Source organism: Protomyctophum parallelum (assembly GCF_964188405.1).
Source record: "Protomyctophum parallelum genome assembly, chromosome: 19".
Taxonomy (NCBI): domain Eukaryota; kingdom Metazoa; phylum Chordata; class Actinopteri; order Myctophiformes; family Myctophidae; genus Protomyctophum; species Protomyctophum parallelum.
In genome coordinates this window covers 30,921,464-30,937,083 of record NC_139717.1, presented here as the reverse complement: position 1 = coordinate 30,937,083, position 15,620 = coordinate 30,921,464, and the positions used below count along the sequence as shown (strand labels likewise).

General features: G+C 41.7%; 1 protein-coding gene across 1 annotated transcript; it reads left to right on the top strand.

Moving 5' to 3' along the window:
* The first annotated feature begins 86 nt into the window (after positions 1–86).
* hadhb (hydroxyacyl-CoA dehydrogenase trifunctional multienzyme complex subunit beta) lies at positions 87–14,341 on the top strand. The gene is made up of 17 exons (XM_083790799.1): positions 87–173; positions 980–1,052; positions 1,274–1,315; positions 1,445–1,541; positions 2,016–2,060; positions 2,519–2,618; positions 4,259–4,346; positions 6,050–6,237; positions 6,479–6,659; positions 7,061–7,182; positions 8,048–8,127; positions 9,167–9,214; positions 9,971–10,058; positions 10,393–10,467; positions 12,681–12,845; positions 13,623–13,812; positions 13,933–14,341. Exons 2-16 carry the CDS (start codon positions 986–988, stop codon positions 13,656–13,658), a joined length of 1,422 nt encoding a protein of 473 aa, XP_083646925.1. The 5' UTR covers positions 87–173; positions 980–985; the 3' UTR covers positions 13,659–13,812; positions 13,933–14,341.
* Positions 14,342–15,620: the final 1,279 nt, after the last annotated feature.

Sequence of the window (15,620 nt, the reverse complement as noted above, 5' to 3'; positions counted from 1 at the left end):
CAAGTTCTGATAAAAGAGACATTTTGAATGTCCAACTTTGTCGTCAGGCATATTTAAGGATTACGAAAAGGTTGGTGGGGCTTTACATGTCGAACGATTTTTGTAGTCATTTAGCTGGATCGGGGCAGACTGTTTGAAGCATCGTTGAGTGCAGACTTAAAACACCCTTACAGGTAACATTTGTTTCTTTCATTTATACAACTCTGGTGAATCTCTCCGACATTAATATGCTGTTCTGTTTTGACTTTATGTCACGTTTCGTTCTCTAGACGGTGCGGAAGAATGGGAAAGTTGGGCTAATTTGCTGATCAGCTAGCTATTTAGCTAACGCTAGCCACCTTGTTATTTAGACAGACAGCCCCCCAGCCGCCGTGCTTAAATGAATATACTGGTTTTAATGGTGTTGCATGAACAGAACTTTAACTAGAATGTTCTCTGACAGTGCTGTCTGTCTGGGCCCCGTGATGCTGTGGTCCTCCTGTGCTTGTCATTCTCTAGAACCGGAATCTAGGTGAAGGGTCACCTAGAATTGGGTGACCTGAGGCTGGAACGCTCTGTCATGTTACATCACTCTTATGATGTATTATGATAGCAGTGAAGCCCTTTTTGTCTGACCTGTGACATTACACAATACGGATCTGGGTCATAACCTGGAAACTGAGGGTTTTAGTTACTGTCTGATAGAGTTGAACTTTCACTTGACCTCTCATACAATCAGCTGTTCTGTCAAGTGAGCAGTGGTCATCACACAGATGCATGGCCATTATTAATGGGACATCATTGTAAAGGGAAATGGGTAGGCTTTACCATATAATAATAATAATAATTATTATAATAATAATATAATGCTCATTGTAAATAAATAACTAACATATTACTGAACACACATTTCCAAACTTTTTTGAGGTTTATTTGGTGTCATAATGTAAATCCCTTATAATCAACACAATAATAATTATGGACAATTATTTAATTCTAGGATACAATGGCCTCCATGCTGCTGAAGTCGGTTCGGAGCAGCCCAGTGAACCCTGCCTGGGCAGCACAGTTCGGTGAGTCCTCAATATTGAGGATTTGTGTAAACAAACATTGCTGTTACCACCACCTATGACTAGTTTTGAGTGTTTTTGTAAACATTGAAGACAAAAGTGAGGATGAAAATTGTGATTGGTCGTTGTGCTGAAGTGATTCAAGTTTGAATATGTGATTTTAATCATTTTCTTTATTGGAGTGCCGTGATGAAGGTTGACAATATGTTTGTGTCTGTCTACAGCGGCTCGCTCAGTCAGTTCTACAGCTCAGCTCCATGCTCAGGGTGAGTCATCAACAGCAAAATAGTATTTAACGTACAGGTCTTTCGAGTTCCTCAAGTGTTTATCTAATGCTGAGAGTGTTAATGTCGATTCTTACACCGAGTTAATATTGAGGATTTTACTGTCTCCAGTTCAGACCAAGAGCAAGAAGACGCTGGCGAGGCCTGGGGTGAAGAACATAGTTCTGGTAGAAGGAGTCCGCACTCCATTCCTGTTGTCTGGAACCACGTATGTCCTGCTCTGCTCCACTGCTCTCATTCAGAGCCACTGTGAGCAGAGGCTCCAGAGCTTAGCTATTTGACTAGTATTAGATGATAAATGTGGATAATTTGTGGTGAACAAATTCAATACTCCCACAAAGCAAAAACATGTTGTGCACAAAACAAATTAACACAAAACTACATTAACATGAGCAGACTGATGGAGCCACTTTCACAGATAATTTTTTGTTTAAAAAATAAATAATGAAAGCTCTCACTGTAACATTCTGGGCGGGAACCCCTTTTGGTGTTCTGTAAAGTATGTAAAAAAAATTAAAACTTTGATGCCGCTATATAAATATTTGAAGTTTTTCAGAAAACTTAGGTCAGGCTTCAGAAGTCCTTTTTTAGAATCGGCCTCAGGCCTAAATGGGTTAAACTGAAAATTTGATGTTACCAAATTATTCTGTTTCTAGTTTGAGTTAAGGTTTTGTGTTGACAGGTATGCTGACCTGATGCCCCATGACTTGGCCAGAGCTGCTCTACAGTAAGTGTGTGTGTGTGTGTGTGCACACACCTGCACTTGTGCATGCTTATCTTAAGTATTGTTTGTGGCGACATGAGCATAAAAAGAGGTCAAGGTTATTTAATGAAACACTAGTTATGTCATATAATGAAAACCTATGACAACATCAACATTGGACACTGAGCAGTTCCACTGGAGCAGCAGCAGTTCAAGTGCCGTGTACAAGGGCAGAGTGATGATACTGTAGCTGTTAATGGAGTGTGTGGTTAGTTGTACCCAATGGCATTCCTGTCATAAGCCTGCTCGTGTAAACCCTATTCTACTATCAATTACCACGTGATGTAATAGCCCAAAGTATGCAATGCATGTTCTGTTGGCTGTCAGCATTCTTCGCATACTCCGTGCTTGACACTCAAGTTTGAATCATGATGTACAGAACTTTCAATCTGGACCAATTTGCTTTGTATTTGTGCTTTTAGGGGTCTACTACATAAGACTGGTCTCCCAAAAGACGCTGTAGATTACATAATCTATGGAACGGTCATCCAGGAAGTAAAAACCAGCAACGTAGCAAGAGAGGTACAGTACACACACAAATGCCATATACTGGGTCCCTATGTGAGGTTCAACCTCTTATGAGTGCAGATACATAATTTGTAAGCGGAGCGACGCAATTTTGGAGGCGCCTCTCAGTTATGTTCCGTGTAAGCAGGTGGCAGGCCTACACAGAGCAATGTGGAGTTGGTGGTGGGATGTAGAATCCGATGAGAGTGAGACCATGGAAAAGCACAATGTCACAACGTTATGCAAATGATGAGCAAATATTGCCGTAGTGTTTGACAACCAACCTGGTTAATGTGACAGATAGCATTTTCTGTCAGTGACACACCATGTGAGATCATTATTGTAAAGTGAAGTAGAACCTTATTGTTGCAGTCGTATATTACCCATTGTGTATGACACATGTGTATTAGTCACAACCTCCACCTAGATCCGCAACCTAGTGTCATTCTTTTACCCTACCACCCCCATGTAAACCACATAATCAAAACGGCATTCTTTCACCTTGGGAAGATTGCCCGTCTCCGACCCTCCCCGACACCCTCTGCTGCCAAATCCTTCATCCATGCCTTTATTTCATCCTGGTTAGACTACTTCAACAGCATCCTCAATGTATGGCATCACCTCCAAAATCAATATGTTCAAAACTCAGCTGCTCGCCTGCTCACTACCACCCACTCCAGAGAATGAGATCATATCACACCAGTCCTTCGTGACCTCCACTGGCTGCCTGTCAAACAAAGAATCTACTTCAAAATGCTCCTCACCACTTACAACCTGGCTCGGTGTTTCCCCCTTCCTCCTCGAGTCCCTCGGGTCCTCCTGGAGGTCCTCAAGACAAAGTGCCGAACCTGGGGCGACAGGGCCTTCTCTGTGGCTGCCCCCACCTGGGGCGACAGGGCCTTCTCTGTGGCTGCCCCCACCTGGGGCGACAGGGCCTTCTCTGGCTGCCCCCACCTGGGGCGACAGGGCCTTCTCTGGCTGCCCCCACCTGGGGCGACAGGGCCTTCTCTGTGGCTGCCCCCACCTGGGGCGACAGGGCCTTCTCTGGCTGCCCCCACCTGGGGCGACAGGGCCTTCTCTGTGGCTGCCCCCACCTGGGGCGATAGGGCCTTCTCTGTGGCTGCCCCCACCCTCTGCAATGCACTCCCCAGCCACATCGGAGATGCCCCCTCCCTCCCTACCTTCAAAACCGCCATGAAAAGTAAAACCCACCTGTTTAAAACAGCCTTCCCGAGTTGACTTGATTTTTAACTTGTTAGTTTTTTATTGCTTTTAAATTCTTATCTTTTACTACTTTATCTTTTCCTAATAAAGTTATTTTTTGCTCTCCCCTGGTCACCACATGTAAAGTTTCTTTGAGTACTTGAGAAAAGTGTCATAGTAGTAGTACAACAGATTTCCTACAAAAAGAATAAAGCTCGGAGAAAGGTGCCCGAGGTTGTTGATGCTTCTTATGGGTAACATTTATAGCAGTACACCCCCTATCAACATTTGCTCTGTTTACTGTATTTGCATGGTTAACGTTGTGGTTGGGTTTGGAAACCACCGACTCCCTAATTCAGGTTTAGACTGGTGTTTTATTGAAAGATGGTAGTAGGATTTCCTTTCTTTTGGGGTGATGTTGCTGATAATAATGATGTGTTTGTGTGTTGCAGGCAGCACTGGGTGCAGGCTTCTCTGATAAGATCCCAGCTCACACCGTCACAATGGCCTGTATCTCTTCCAATGTGGCCATGACCTCAGGTGTGTGTGTGTGTGACCACCGTCTGACACTTTTGGTTTAGCTTAACTTTGATCAAATGAACACAGACCCAAGTAATGCATTAATTAACCACTTTAATGCCATATGCTTTGACCTTCGAAAGGGTCAACAATGCATAGTGTTTAATGGTACATTGTCAGAGATGGTCAATGTGGTGCAACACCAGGGAAGTTGTCTAGGCCCATTGCTTTATTAAAGTTTTGTTAATGATTTACCACATGTATCAGGTATGGAAATCTATGCAAATGACACTACAATCTATGTCTCAAGTGAAAATATCTTTTCTGTTACAGGTTTTATGACATTCATTTTAATTTATTTTTATTTTTCGTTTTTCTTTTAGGTTTTATGACCTCAATTACACCCCAAAATCCTGAACTTTGAACATTCAGTGGATTTTCTGTGGTCTGGAGTTTTCTTTGGGGTTGGGAAGCCTTTTGAGCTACAATGAAAACAGGCAAGACAGTGAAAACAGTGACATCTGCTGGCAAATCCCATTGACATATATGGGATTTGCAGGCTCTTACATCACAAACTGCCGGAAAATCAGAGCACCTGTTTGAGCCAGAAAACCCCAGACCACAGAAAGTCTACTGAATGTTAAAAGTTCAGGTTTTTTGGGTGCAATTGAGCTTAGAAAACCTAAAAAAAATAACAATTCCAAAACTGCAAGATGAGCTGATGCTGGAACTGGGTTATTGAAAATGGGCTAAAGCTGAATGTTTTAAAAACGGTATTATGCCGGGTTCTACATTATGTTGTTCTAATCCTGAACTGAGTCTTGTTTAGCAAGGTACTGTTATTGAACAGGTGAAAGAGGCCAAGTTGTTGGCCATGATTATTGACCAAACACTTTCTTCGTCAATGCAAATTAACAAAATGGTGGATAAATGAGTATCACTATTTCAATCATAAGAGTACACCTGTTGACTTGCTCAACAGTTAAAGTTGTATTTCAATTTTCAATCACTAGTTTTGTCCAGTCTTGATTATTGCCCAACAATTTGGTCTAGTGTTTGGACAAACAACTTCAGCTGTACTCACTCAGAACAGGGCAGCACGCCTTGCTCGACGCTGCTCTGGGAGGAGTAGTGTTGAGTCGATGCATGCTGCACTGTCATGGAGGAGAGTTGAGCAAAGGTTGTCTTGTAGCCTTGTGACATTTCTGTTTAAGATACCTGTATATCATACTGGTAATGGTAAACCTAGTGCACAGTTGTTCATGCAGATTCAACCCATACTAGACATGACTACGCAACCAGAGAGGTGGAACTAATGTGCTTAAGAGAACCCCATATAATAAGGATAGACAATAAATCAAACTTCAAAATAAATTGTAGAAAGCAGTGATTAGGAAAGAAGTTATGTTTAGTTAGCTTGTTTATAATGTTTACTTGGTATTTGATTGTGTAAACCAAAAGGTAATTTACTAATATGTAATCATTTAGAGAATGTAACCTTCAATCATTTTTGCTTTGACTATGCAATGGTATTAACTATGTATTGTAATGATGTATTATGTAAGTGAATGTTTGGACCCCAGGAAGAGTAGTCTTCACTGTGGTGAGGACTTGGGGAACCATAATAAATAAGCTAGAACATTTTAAAATAAAAATTACATTTCTGCCATAATTGTCACATTGCCCATCCCTAATTTGTATAATTGGTTTGTACCTCTGTGTAGCTGTTGGTTTGATCGCAGCGGGCCAGTGTGATTCCGTAGTAGCAGGCGGTGTGGAGTTCATGTCCGACGTTCCCATCCGCCACAGCCGCAAGATGAGGAAGACCATGCTGTCCCTCAACAAGGCCAAGACCATGGGCCAGAGACTGGCCCTCATTGGTAGCATCCGCATGGCACACCTTGCACCAGAGGTAACGAATGCATGCACGCACGAACGCACATGAGTATGAGGAGTCAGATCTTCAACGGGATGTTCAATGAGATATTTCTTCCCCCTATGCTATACATTATAAATATCTTGCATTGGAGCAACTTTCCAATACAAATGGGATGCAAATATATTATATTTTGCTCATGGCCTGAGATCAGTAAATGGTGGACCGCAGTCAAACAAATTATGAAATAAATGACAATGAATGATTATGTGTGCAGCTGCCAGCTGTGGCTGAATTCTCCACGGAAGAGACCATGGGCCACAGTGCTGACCGTCTGGCTGCTGCCTTTGGGGTGTCACGTTTGGAGCAGGACGAGTTTTCCGTGAGATCGCATCACAATGCCAAGAAAGCACAGGATGCCGGCTTACTGGAGGACGTGATCTCCTTCAAGGTGCCAGGTAATCCTAGTGGAACTGGACATGGTTGATTTATACTTATAGGAACGCCATGTACACTTTCTGCATTCAATGTTTAAAGGAAAGCACATTAGGGTGGTCCGTTTGGGCATTGTTTTAGTGTAATGGTTATTTGTCATTTGGACAATATACACATGGAATGGCATGCAGTGTTTTCCACTGCCTTTTGGTTTCCTAGTTCTCTTAATCGGCTCTCATTTCAGAACTAAGCTTTTAATTTACATTAATAGATACTGTATATAGTTTTAATTATACACATACACACTTTTTTTTTTTTGGTTACTGGTAATCTGTTATCTTTTTTTGTTCACAAGCCAGGTTTGTCTGGGGTTCAGTGTTGGTCGATTTGCTGTTCTAATGCTGAGTATTGTCCTCCTGCTCAGGCCGAGACATCGTCTCGAAGGATAACGGCATCCGCCCGTCCTCCATGGAGCAGATGGCCAAGCTGAAGCCAGCCTTCGTCAAACCCCACGGAACAGTGACCGCTGCCAACTCCTCCTTCCTGGTGTGTACACACACATACACACTTAACTATGCAACATTTACACCACTGCATATTCGTCCCCACAGTTCAGAAAGGCAAGAATGGCAACATATGCATGTCAATCCTATGAGAATGCACCCACGTACAAACACCCAGCCACAAATGCTAGCCTCCGGGGATTGAAATTCCAGCCAGCCACCAGGCAGATTCTGGTCAAATATTGTTTGTGCTTAGCCTGTCAGCCTCTGGTGAACCTCTTGGCGCACTACCCACTGTAGCCGCTTAACAAAATAAGTTATTGTCCTGTTCACTCGCTGTAGCCGTGTTTCTGCTCGAATACCAGTATATTGCCGGGTAAATAATTAACATTCACACATCGTCCTCCTTACTATCATCAGTATCGTGTGACTGTTTCCACGAGAGATTGTTTTAAATTAGATTAAATTAACTTTAATCTAGCAGAGGTAATTTGACTTTGTACGTGTAAAGTGACAATTGGCCTTCATACTCGCGGGATAACAATGCATGCATTCTGAGAAGGTAGGGTGACGTGATATTGATGCTGACGGTATGAAATACACTGGTATTCAGAAGAATGCAGGTTCCCAAGGACAGAGAAAACATATACCTGTAAATTGCAGCCATTTCAAGCGTGTTGTAACAGGGTTTATGACCAGCTGAGCTCGTTCTGTATAGATTAGCTATTATCAGCAAAGACATTGGTGTAGTAGAGTGGAAAAAAGGAGGGGACCAAGTATAGACCCATGGGTGTGGTCAAGATGACGTTCTAATCCAGAGTCAGTTGGAGACCACAGTATTGTGAAGTGTGGTGTATAAACTAAAGCTAGTTTTCACTAACCTCAGTAACCTGTGCATGTGTCCTTAGACTGATGGTGCCTCAGCTGTTCTCATCATGTCTGAAGAGAAAGCACTGGCCATGGGCTACAAGCCTAAAGCCTACCTCAGGTAACTTTTACAGATTTGCATCCAAAGCGACACCCAGTATGACAAGTACACACATTTGTAGCATTGACTACCCTAGCTGGGTAGTACTGATGGTACACTATGAATCCGTCCAACCTTGTGTACTGTATATACTCCACTATACATAACCTTTTTGGTGAATTAAGCCTAATTTATGCTTGAGTGGAAAAAGTGTGGTGCATGTTGCTCAACAGGAATGACACATCACTTTTCCGTTGACACTTCTTCAGTTGACGATGTCATTTCGAGCGACATGTCAACACTTTTTCATCTAAGCATGAATTTATTAGGCTAAAACAGTGGCTCTCAAAGAGTCGTAAGGAGTTCCATGATGGACTCATTAAGACCCGAGGCCAATTCTAAGGCCTTGTAAATCAGTAGTTCTCACACTTTCAAGAATTTTCAACAGTAGATGTACAAGCTCCCAGCGTGGCATGCTGTGAGCTTGTATAGCTGATATTTTGAATAGCTAAAATCTAAAATGACAGATGCTTTCCCAGTTTTAATGGGTTAACGATCTACATCTGGCATATCTAACCCTGTGTATTTAAAGGAGAATTCCGGGGTAGTCGTTTTCTTTCCGTAAAATGACGATATCCATTAACCAGCGATAGAGGCAAAAAAATAAAAACGTGCACGGCGGGTCAATTGCTAAATCGCTTATTTAGATCTCTCGACAATTTTTTTTTTTTTTAAACGTTTTTTGTTGTCTGTTGTCCATGATGAAATAAATCCAGGCTTTTGTCACAAATGGGCTTCCGCCTATGGCGAGAGGCCAATGAACCCCACCTCCCTGCTTAAATCTACAGCGCGCTAGATATGTTTTCTTTATCGTCCCTACCAGTGGTTCATGGATGTATATTATCAGAAAGCAGTAAGAAATGGGCTACTCCGGGAATTCTCTGTTTTAATACATAAATCATGTTTTAGTGTAGATGAATGTGCATTGTCCCTACAAAGTGAACAAATAAAGTAATTGTTCCATAGATTTGTTGATAGTTTCTCTGTTTTGGCCCCACAGAGACTTTGTGTTTGTGTCCCAGGACCCCAAAGACCAGCTACTACTAGGGTGAGTCTGTTACAGCTGTTACGTTTCAGGAAATGGAAAAAATAACCTGTGTTAAAAGTATAACGAGACACATCATGTCTTGGTAATACTTTTCATTGGTTAAATTATAAAACCCATAGACAGACTTAACCACTCTACAAGCTTACATCGCATTGTGAGCATTTTCACTACTTTTGCGTGACAATGTAAGTATAAAATATGGCATTGGTTTATGAAAAGATCATAAAAAGTTGATGTATGTAGATACAGACGTGTCTATACGCTACATCCGTGTGTAGTTTTGTTTGTTTACAATGAGACCGTCAGCTCAGATGTTTGCTACTACGTGGCTTATTTCTAACCTATAATGTTATCAGATACATGTTTTAGCGTTCTGATTAAGTTTAAAATCAGCTGTGTTTGTAGGAACGTGCAGCAATGGGAATAAAACGGGTGAATGAAATCGAGATTATTTTTATTCATGCGGGGCTCGACACGTCATCACGCATCACATTTTTGTTCAAAGGAAGCAATTAAAATGGACTTTCTGGACTTTTGATATAAAACTACACGCATTGAAAATGTCCCATTGTTTTGGCATCAATTGTTGGAGGGTGGATAATGTTAATAGATAAATGGACAAAGATGTCGTAAACATCACATGAATTCAAGATTAGGACTTGGGAGTGAGTCAGCCGACAGATGAAATATTTTCACCCATTAGATGTTACTGTATCTCAGTACACTACAGTATGCTGTTCTCTTTGACTTCTTCAGGCCAACATACGGCACACCCAAGGCTCTGGACCGTGCCGGGCTGACCATGGCTGACATCGATGTGTTTGAGTTCCATGAGGCGTTCGCAGTAAGTCTGCAGATTGTGTCTGGGAGATGGAATGTGTTTAATATTCCATCGATCTCCGAGATATTGTGATTTATAGACGAGCAGATTTTCATAATTGAAGTAATTCCTTATCTATTGATCCTGTGTCTGTGTCTGGCTCAATGCCACCGTGGCCTTCTTTATTCATGGCCATCCATGTTTTGATGAGGTAGCGAGTGCGATTTGACTAGCTCCACTCTAGTCTACACCACTCCAGTCCACAACAAGCGCTTAAGTGGTTCTGACAGAGCTGTAAGAAATCAATGTGTTTCCTTCCCTGTGTGTGTTATTGATTGTTCATTTGTTTCTTTTCCAGGGGCAGATCATGGCTAATTTGAAAGCTATGGACTCGGACTGGTTCGCTCAGACGTACATGGGCAGGAAATCAAAAGTAAGCTTGAATCTTCCACTTGGTGTCTATTTTGGGGGAACAGCTAGTGAGTTGGCTGTTGCTGCTACTATACCAATGTGACTCGATAACAAAGGGCATAATAACATTTTAAAACCCCTCAATGTTCTACACAATGGTTATTGTCTCTGTGATAAAGGCCAAAAGGAAGGAAATGCGGGATACCCTTAGTGATGCATTCATGAATGGGTCAATTGGCAGGTTATGTCTGATTTATACTTGGTTGAACGTGAAGCTTACAGCGCTTCACATTGCAATGTGTTGTGAGCTTGGAGGTCTATATCTTTAGTACAAGACACTGGCAAATAACAAAATCTATAAGTCAGGCTTAAGACTCAACTGAAGAATGCATTGAGATCGGGTTGAGCAGGTGTTGGTTAAATAAAACTAACATAACGTTTTCCTGTCTTTCTGTTTATTCTTCTCCCAACTGAGAGAGAGAGAGGGAGAGAGAGAGAAACCCCTAATATGTGTCTGCTCGTTTTGATTGGTATTATTGAAAGGGAGAAAAAAATATTACGTTTCTTCTTTTGAGGAGTTTATGTACTGTATAAACTAATGTGGAAACAAATACCTGTTGAGTTTGCAGGTCTACAATTATCGGTATTATGTGTGGTGTGTTGGCACATATTGGAGTGCCTTGCTTATATGTGCATAACTATTGTATTAATCAATATATCATGACCTGTACTTTCTATGGCTTCCATATACAGTAGTTGTCCCAGCTACATTCATCCACAATTCTGAACAAAACATCTCATTCATAGTGCAGTAGTGTTATTGTGATCTTAAGTCCAACCTTAATGCATTCCAGTTGGACTGTATTATTGGTTACACTTTCGGGTACAACTTGGAGGCGTTGCACAAGTCCAAGTGGATACGTGAAATGTATTCCTACTTTTCCACTTCCCAGAAGCCCTCAGGTGAGAGTAGCACCTGTGTGGTTTATTCTCTCTGGCTTGAGGCTTTTTCTCTTGCCTTTCTCAACATTGTTCAGTAGAGAAGGCCCCACCCACATGAGCACCACCTAGTCCATTTGTGAAATAGACTAGGAAATTCTTACCAGATTTGCAGCATCCTTGTCACCCTAATGACACATTTCCTCCCTTTCTTGCGCTTAAGGCTTAACCCATTTAGACCTGAGGGCGATTCTACAAATGTCTTCTAAATCCTGACAGTTTTCTGATAAATCTATATTTCTATGTCTGTGCGGACCCCCGTCTGAAAATATGTTGTTAGAAGCAAGGATTTGAGTTAAAAATGTTTGCTCTGAAAGAATATACATTTAAAGATTTGTGCCACAATTTCAGGATTTTTCCAATAACGGATCTACAACCAAGTGCTGTGAGCTTGTAGATCTGCTATTTTTCAATAGCTAAAGTATAACATAATGCTTAAAACACCAACAGGGGTTCCCATCCAGAATGGGTTAATTCTCCTGATAATGATGTAAACTTTTGTACAATTTACATTTAAAGTGTGGCATACAACTGATCTGATTTTAGGTGGAATTTGATGAGCGTGTTGCTGCAGTGAGCTACCAGCCGGTGGCTCATGTTCTCCATTTCCATATGTGCACAGATTTTGCCTTGCCTCTGGGCATAAGGGTTAAGGATAGAATAAACTCAGTGAAATGCCAAAAATGGGCGGAAATATAGTTTTCAAGTGACGTCTTTCTTTTTTTTTCTCACTTTGCACAATGAATGAATAGTAGAAACAAAGATCACTGTCAAATATTTTTTTTTATAAAAGACAAAGATTTGGACTTACTGTAAGTAATGTAAGTTGAGAATTATATATATAATTCTCAACTCTTACAGTAAGTCCAATTTGTCTGACAGATTTTTCCACACAGTCTCCTCACTTGACGGATTTTTCAAGCACAATTCAGATATACAGTACACTACAGGTATCACTGGAGACTGGTGTTCTTTGAAGTGTAGTCATTTCCCACATTATTAATGCAGTCAAAAAGTCAATGTTGAATACTTTTCTTCAAGTGACAATTTTACAGTTTTGGCAGACTCTTATCCATAGTGACTTACAAGTGCGAAATCATAGTAAGCGTGAACCCTGATGCATGCACTTTGATAATTTCCTCGCAAGTTTATGGGAAACCGTGCGTAAGGTTTCCCAGTTCGAGAGCTATTCCATGTTGAAGAGTTGCATGTTAAATTTGTCCCCGTTTTGTGCAGGTCGGCACTCCACCGATGGAGAAGTTCAACCTGTGGGGAGGCTCCCTGTCCCTGGGTCACCCGTTTGGAGCCACAGGCTGCAGGCTGGTCACAACCGTAGCACACCGTCTGATGAAGGAAGGGGGACAGTACGGACTGGTGGCAGCGTGCGCAGCAGGAGGACAGGTGAGGAACACATACAACTATGATGAAAAATGTTGGTCGACTACCTTTTTTCACTGACAAACTGAATAGTGGAGACAAGTCATTTTATGCTTTGTTGCATTCTGAAATTGGCAGATGTACAAGCTCACAACACGTGGCTCTGCGTTGCGTTGTGAGCTTGTAGATCGTTTAAAAGCTATATCTACATTTCAGTGGACAAAATCAACTGTAGATTTAGGCGACTAAACCTAGACTAACACTAAAACATTTCAGGTGAATAAAACGAAATGGAATTTTATTCAAAAGACTGACTAAACTAAAATCTTAATTTGCTGTTAAAATCAACACTCGGAAACGTCAGTTTGTGCTGTAGGGAAAAGACCATGACATGCCTGTGTTTTTCTTTTAGTCACATCTTGCCTTAGATTGCTTTGGCGGATGTTATTTTGGAATATGATTCGGCACTCACATAGTTCACATAATATAATTATGTTAGTTCCATAATATCATGATATGAGACTAGATATCGTGATGATATGGCAAACGTATTATCTTTTCCTGGTTTTAATTACATAGGCCTTTGTTTTCTTCCAAAATTGTGAAAATGGCTGATTTACAAACTCGCAACACGTTATATTGCAAAACGCTGTGAGCTTGTAGAGCTGCTATTGAAGGTTTGAAAAAAGAGAATGCGTACTATTGGCACAACATTGATTATAGAGGTATTTTATTTAAAAACGTATATGTTGCCCATATCCATGATCTATACATTGATTGTATATTGTTTGGATGTTCCAGGGTCATGCCATGGTGATTGAGGCCTACCCCCAGTAAAGCACTGAGAACAACATGTCAAACACGTTCTGTGGCTCCATCACAACAAGTCCACACGCATCAGTAGCGCTACGGAGGCTGTACATGCAGACCGCCACCGCTTGCCTTGATTGGGGAATTAACCGTGTTCCCTGATTTATACCTGGTTCGTTGCGTCGCACACAGGAAATGAACCCATCTACAAGCTCACAATGTGTCACAGACGCATTGTGAGCTTGTAGATAGGAAATGAACCCATCTACAAGCTCACAATGTGTCACAGACGCATTGTGAGCTTGTAGATAGGAAATGAACCCATCTACAAGCTCACAATGTGTCACAGACGCATTGTGAGCTTGTAGATGTGCTATTTTCGGTGCATTGACACCTGCTCCAAGTATAAATCAGCCCAGTGTTTGTTGAAGGCCTCTATGTAAATGTACCAATACTGAGTGCCTGTTGTTTATAGGGATTGTCCTGGTATGTTCATGTGCCTTTGGCTTGTTTAACTTTGGGGTGCAGCGTTGCAGTACCGTACCGTCATTGGCAGGATCTAGTTGGCACTCCTGAAGTCTGAAATGTAATATAGAGAGGTGTATGCATTCATGAGGAGCTAATGATAATAGCATTGTGTATAAAAATGTAAAATGTCTTTTTCTTACATACTCATGGAATAAAATGGTCTGATGGTAACTAGACAAACACTAATTTGTTACTTTTCACAGTATTTTATTCTGTGAATACTGCATGATTAAGACTTATTCAGATGTCGATTAAATATGTGGGCAATGGAACTAATGTAAATCACTATTAATCTTAACCCTACTGTGCGCAGTATATACAGTACTTATTTAACTGGAATCCCCCAGGGTTCTGTATTTGGCCCCCTCCTTTTCCCCCGCATCCAGATGATGAATATGATAATCGCATACATACCGTACACCAACATGTATTTGGGTTCTGATGGGTATGATTTTTAGATTCAAAATTGTTATAGCTGCCAGTCCAACTTTCACACTGACAAAAACAAATTCACTCTGTGTGGGTTAATATATAAATATATATATATATATATATATATATATATATATACACACTGTTTCACAACCGCAGGCAACTTTGGTGCGTGTATGATCTCCTTAGTGTTCACAGGGGATTCCAGTCTGCTCAGTGCCTGCATAGACAATCGCACACACACAAACACAAGTAAACACAGACACTACTTGCTCATACATACTGTATGCACATACACATTTCTCACAGGTCGGGGCTTGTTAACATAACTTCAGACAATTCTGTTTAAAATGTATTTAAAGATGTAATTCTCCTTAAACCGTTGACACTGTGTGTGTGTGTGTGTGTGTGTGTGAAAGAGAGAGAGAGAGAGGTGGAGTTGATGAATGCAGTGTTTGTCACACAGGCTTACAGGCAGGGGGAATAAAACCAATGTTTTACTGGCAAGGCAAAACGGAGCTCAAATGTAAATAGCAGCGTGCGGGAGAGAAGTTTTTTTCCCCCCTTCTTGTTTTAAAGCTTCAAACCGCCTCAACCCTGCGAGACGTGGAGACACGCAGACACACACCGGCATAGCGGGCGCCTCCCTGCCTCGGCAGAGCTTTGATCAGACGGAGCCTTTTATGGGGTGTGACTGGCGAATGCACCCGCTGCTGTCACTACAAATCTACCTCACCGCACTCGCGGGGAAGAGGGGGATCGGGGGGATGGGGGGGGGGGATAGGAGGGAAGAGAGAGAGATGCAGGGAGAGGGGGAGCTTTCATCTCGTCCTACTCCGCTCACACGGGGCAGCACCTGCTGAAAGCTGCACTTGACTCCCCCTTCCTCCACCTGCTCGATGGGGTGCATCTGTGGCGCTGTGTGTCTGTGCTGCTGCGCAGAGATGGAGTCATTATTACACTATGGAAAGTTGCTTAATGTTATGCACATACAGTACATACACAAGACGGGCCAACTTTGGGAAGTTG

Excerpts from the sequence above, each read along its gene's own strand:
- hadhb (XM_083790799.1), top strand. The coding sequence starts at position 986 with ATGGCCTCCATGCTGCTGAAGTCGGTTCGGAGCAGCCCAGTGAACCCT. Across the intron at positions 1,316-1,444 it reads AGCTCAGCTCCATGCTCAGG|TTCAGACCAAGAGCAAGAAG; the intron begins GTGAGTCATCAA and ends TACTGTCTCCAG. Across the intron at positions 9,215-9,970 it reads AAAGACCAGCTACTACTAGG|GCCAACATACGGCACACCCA; the intron begins GTGAGTCTGTTA and ends TGACTTCTTCAG.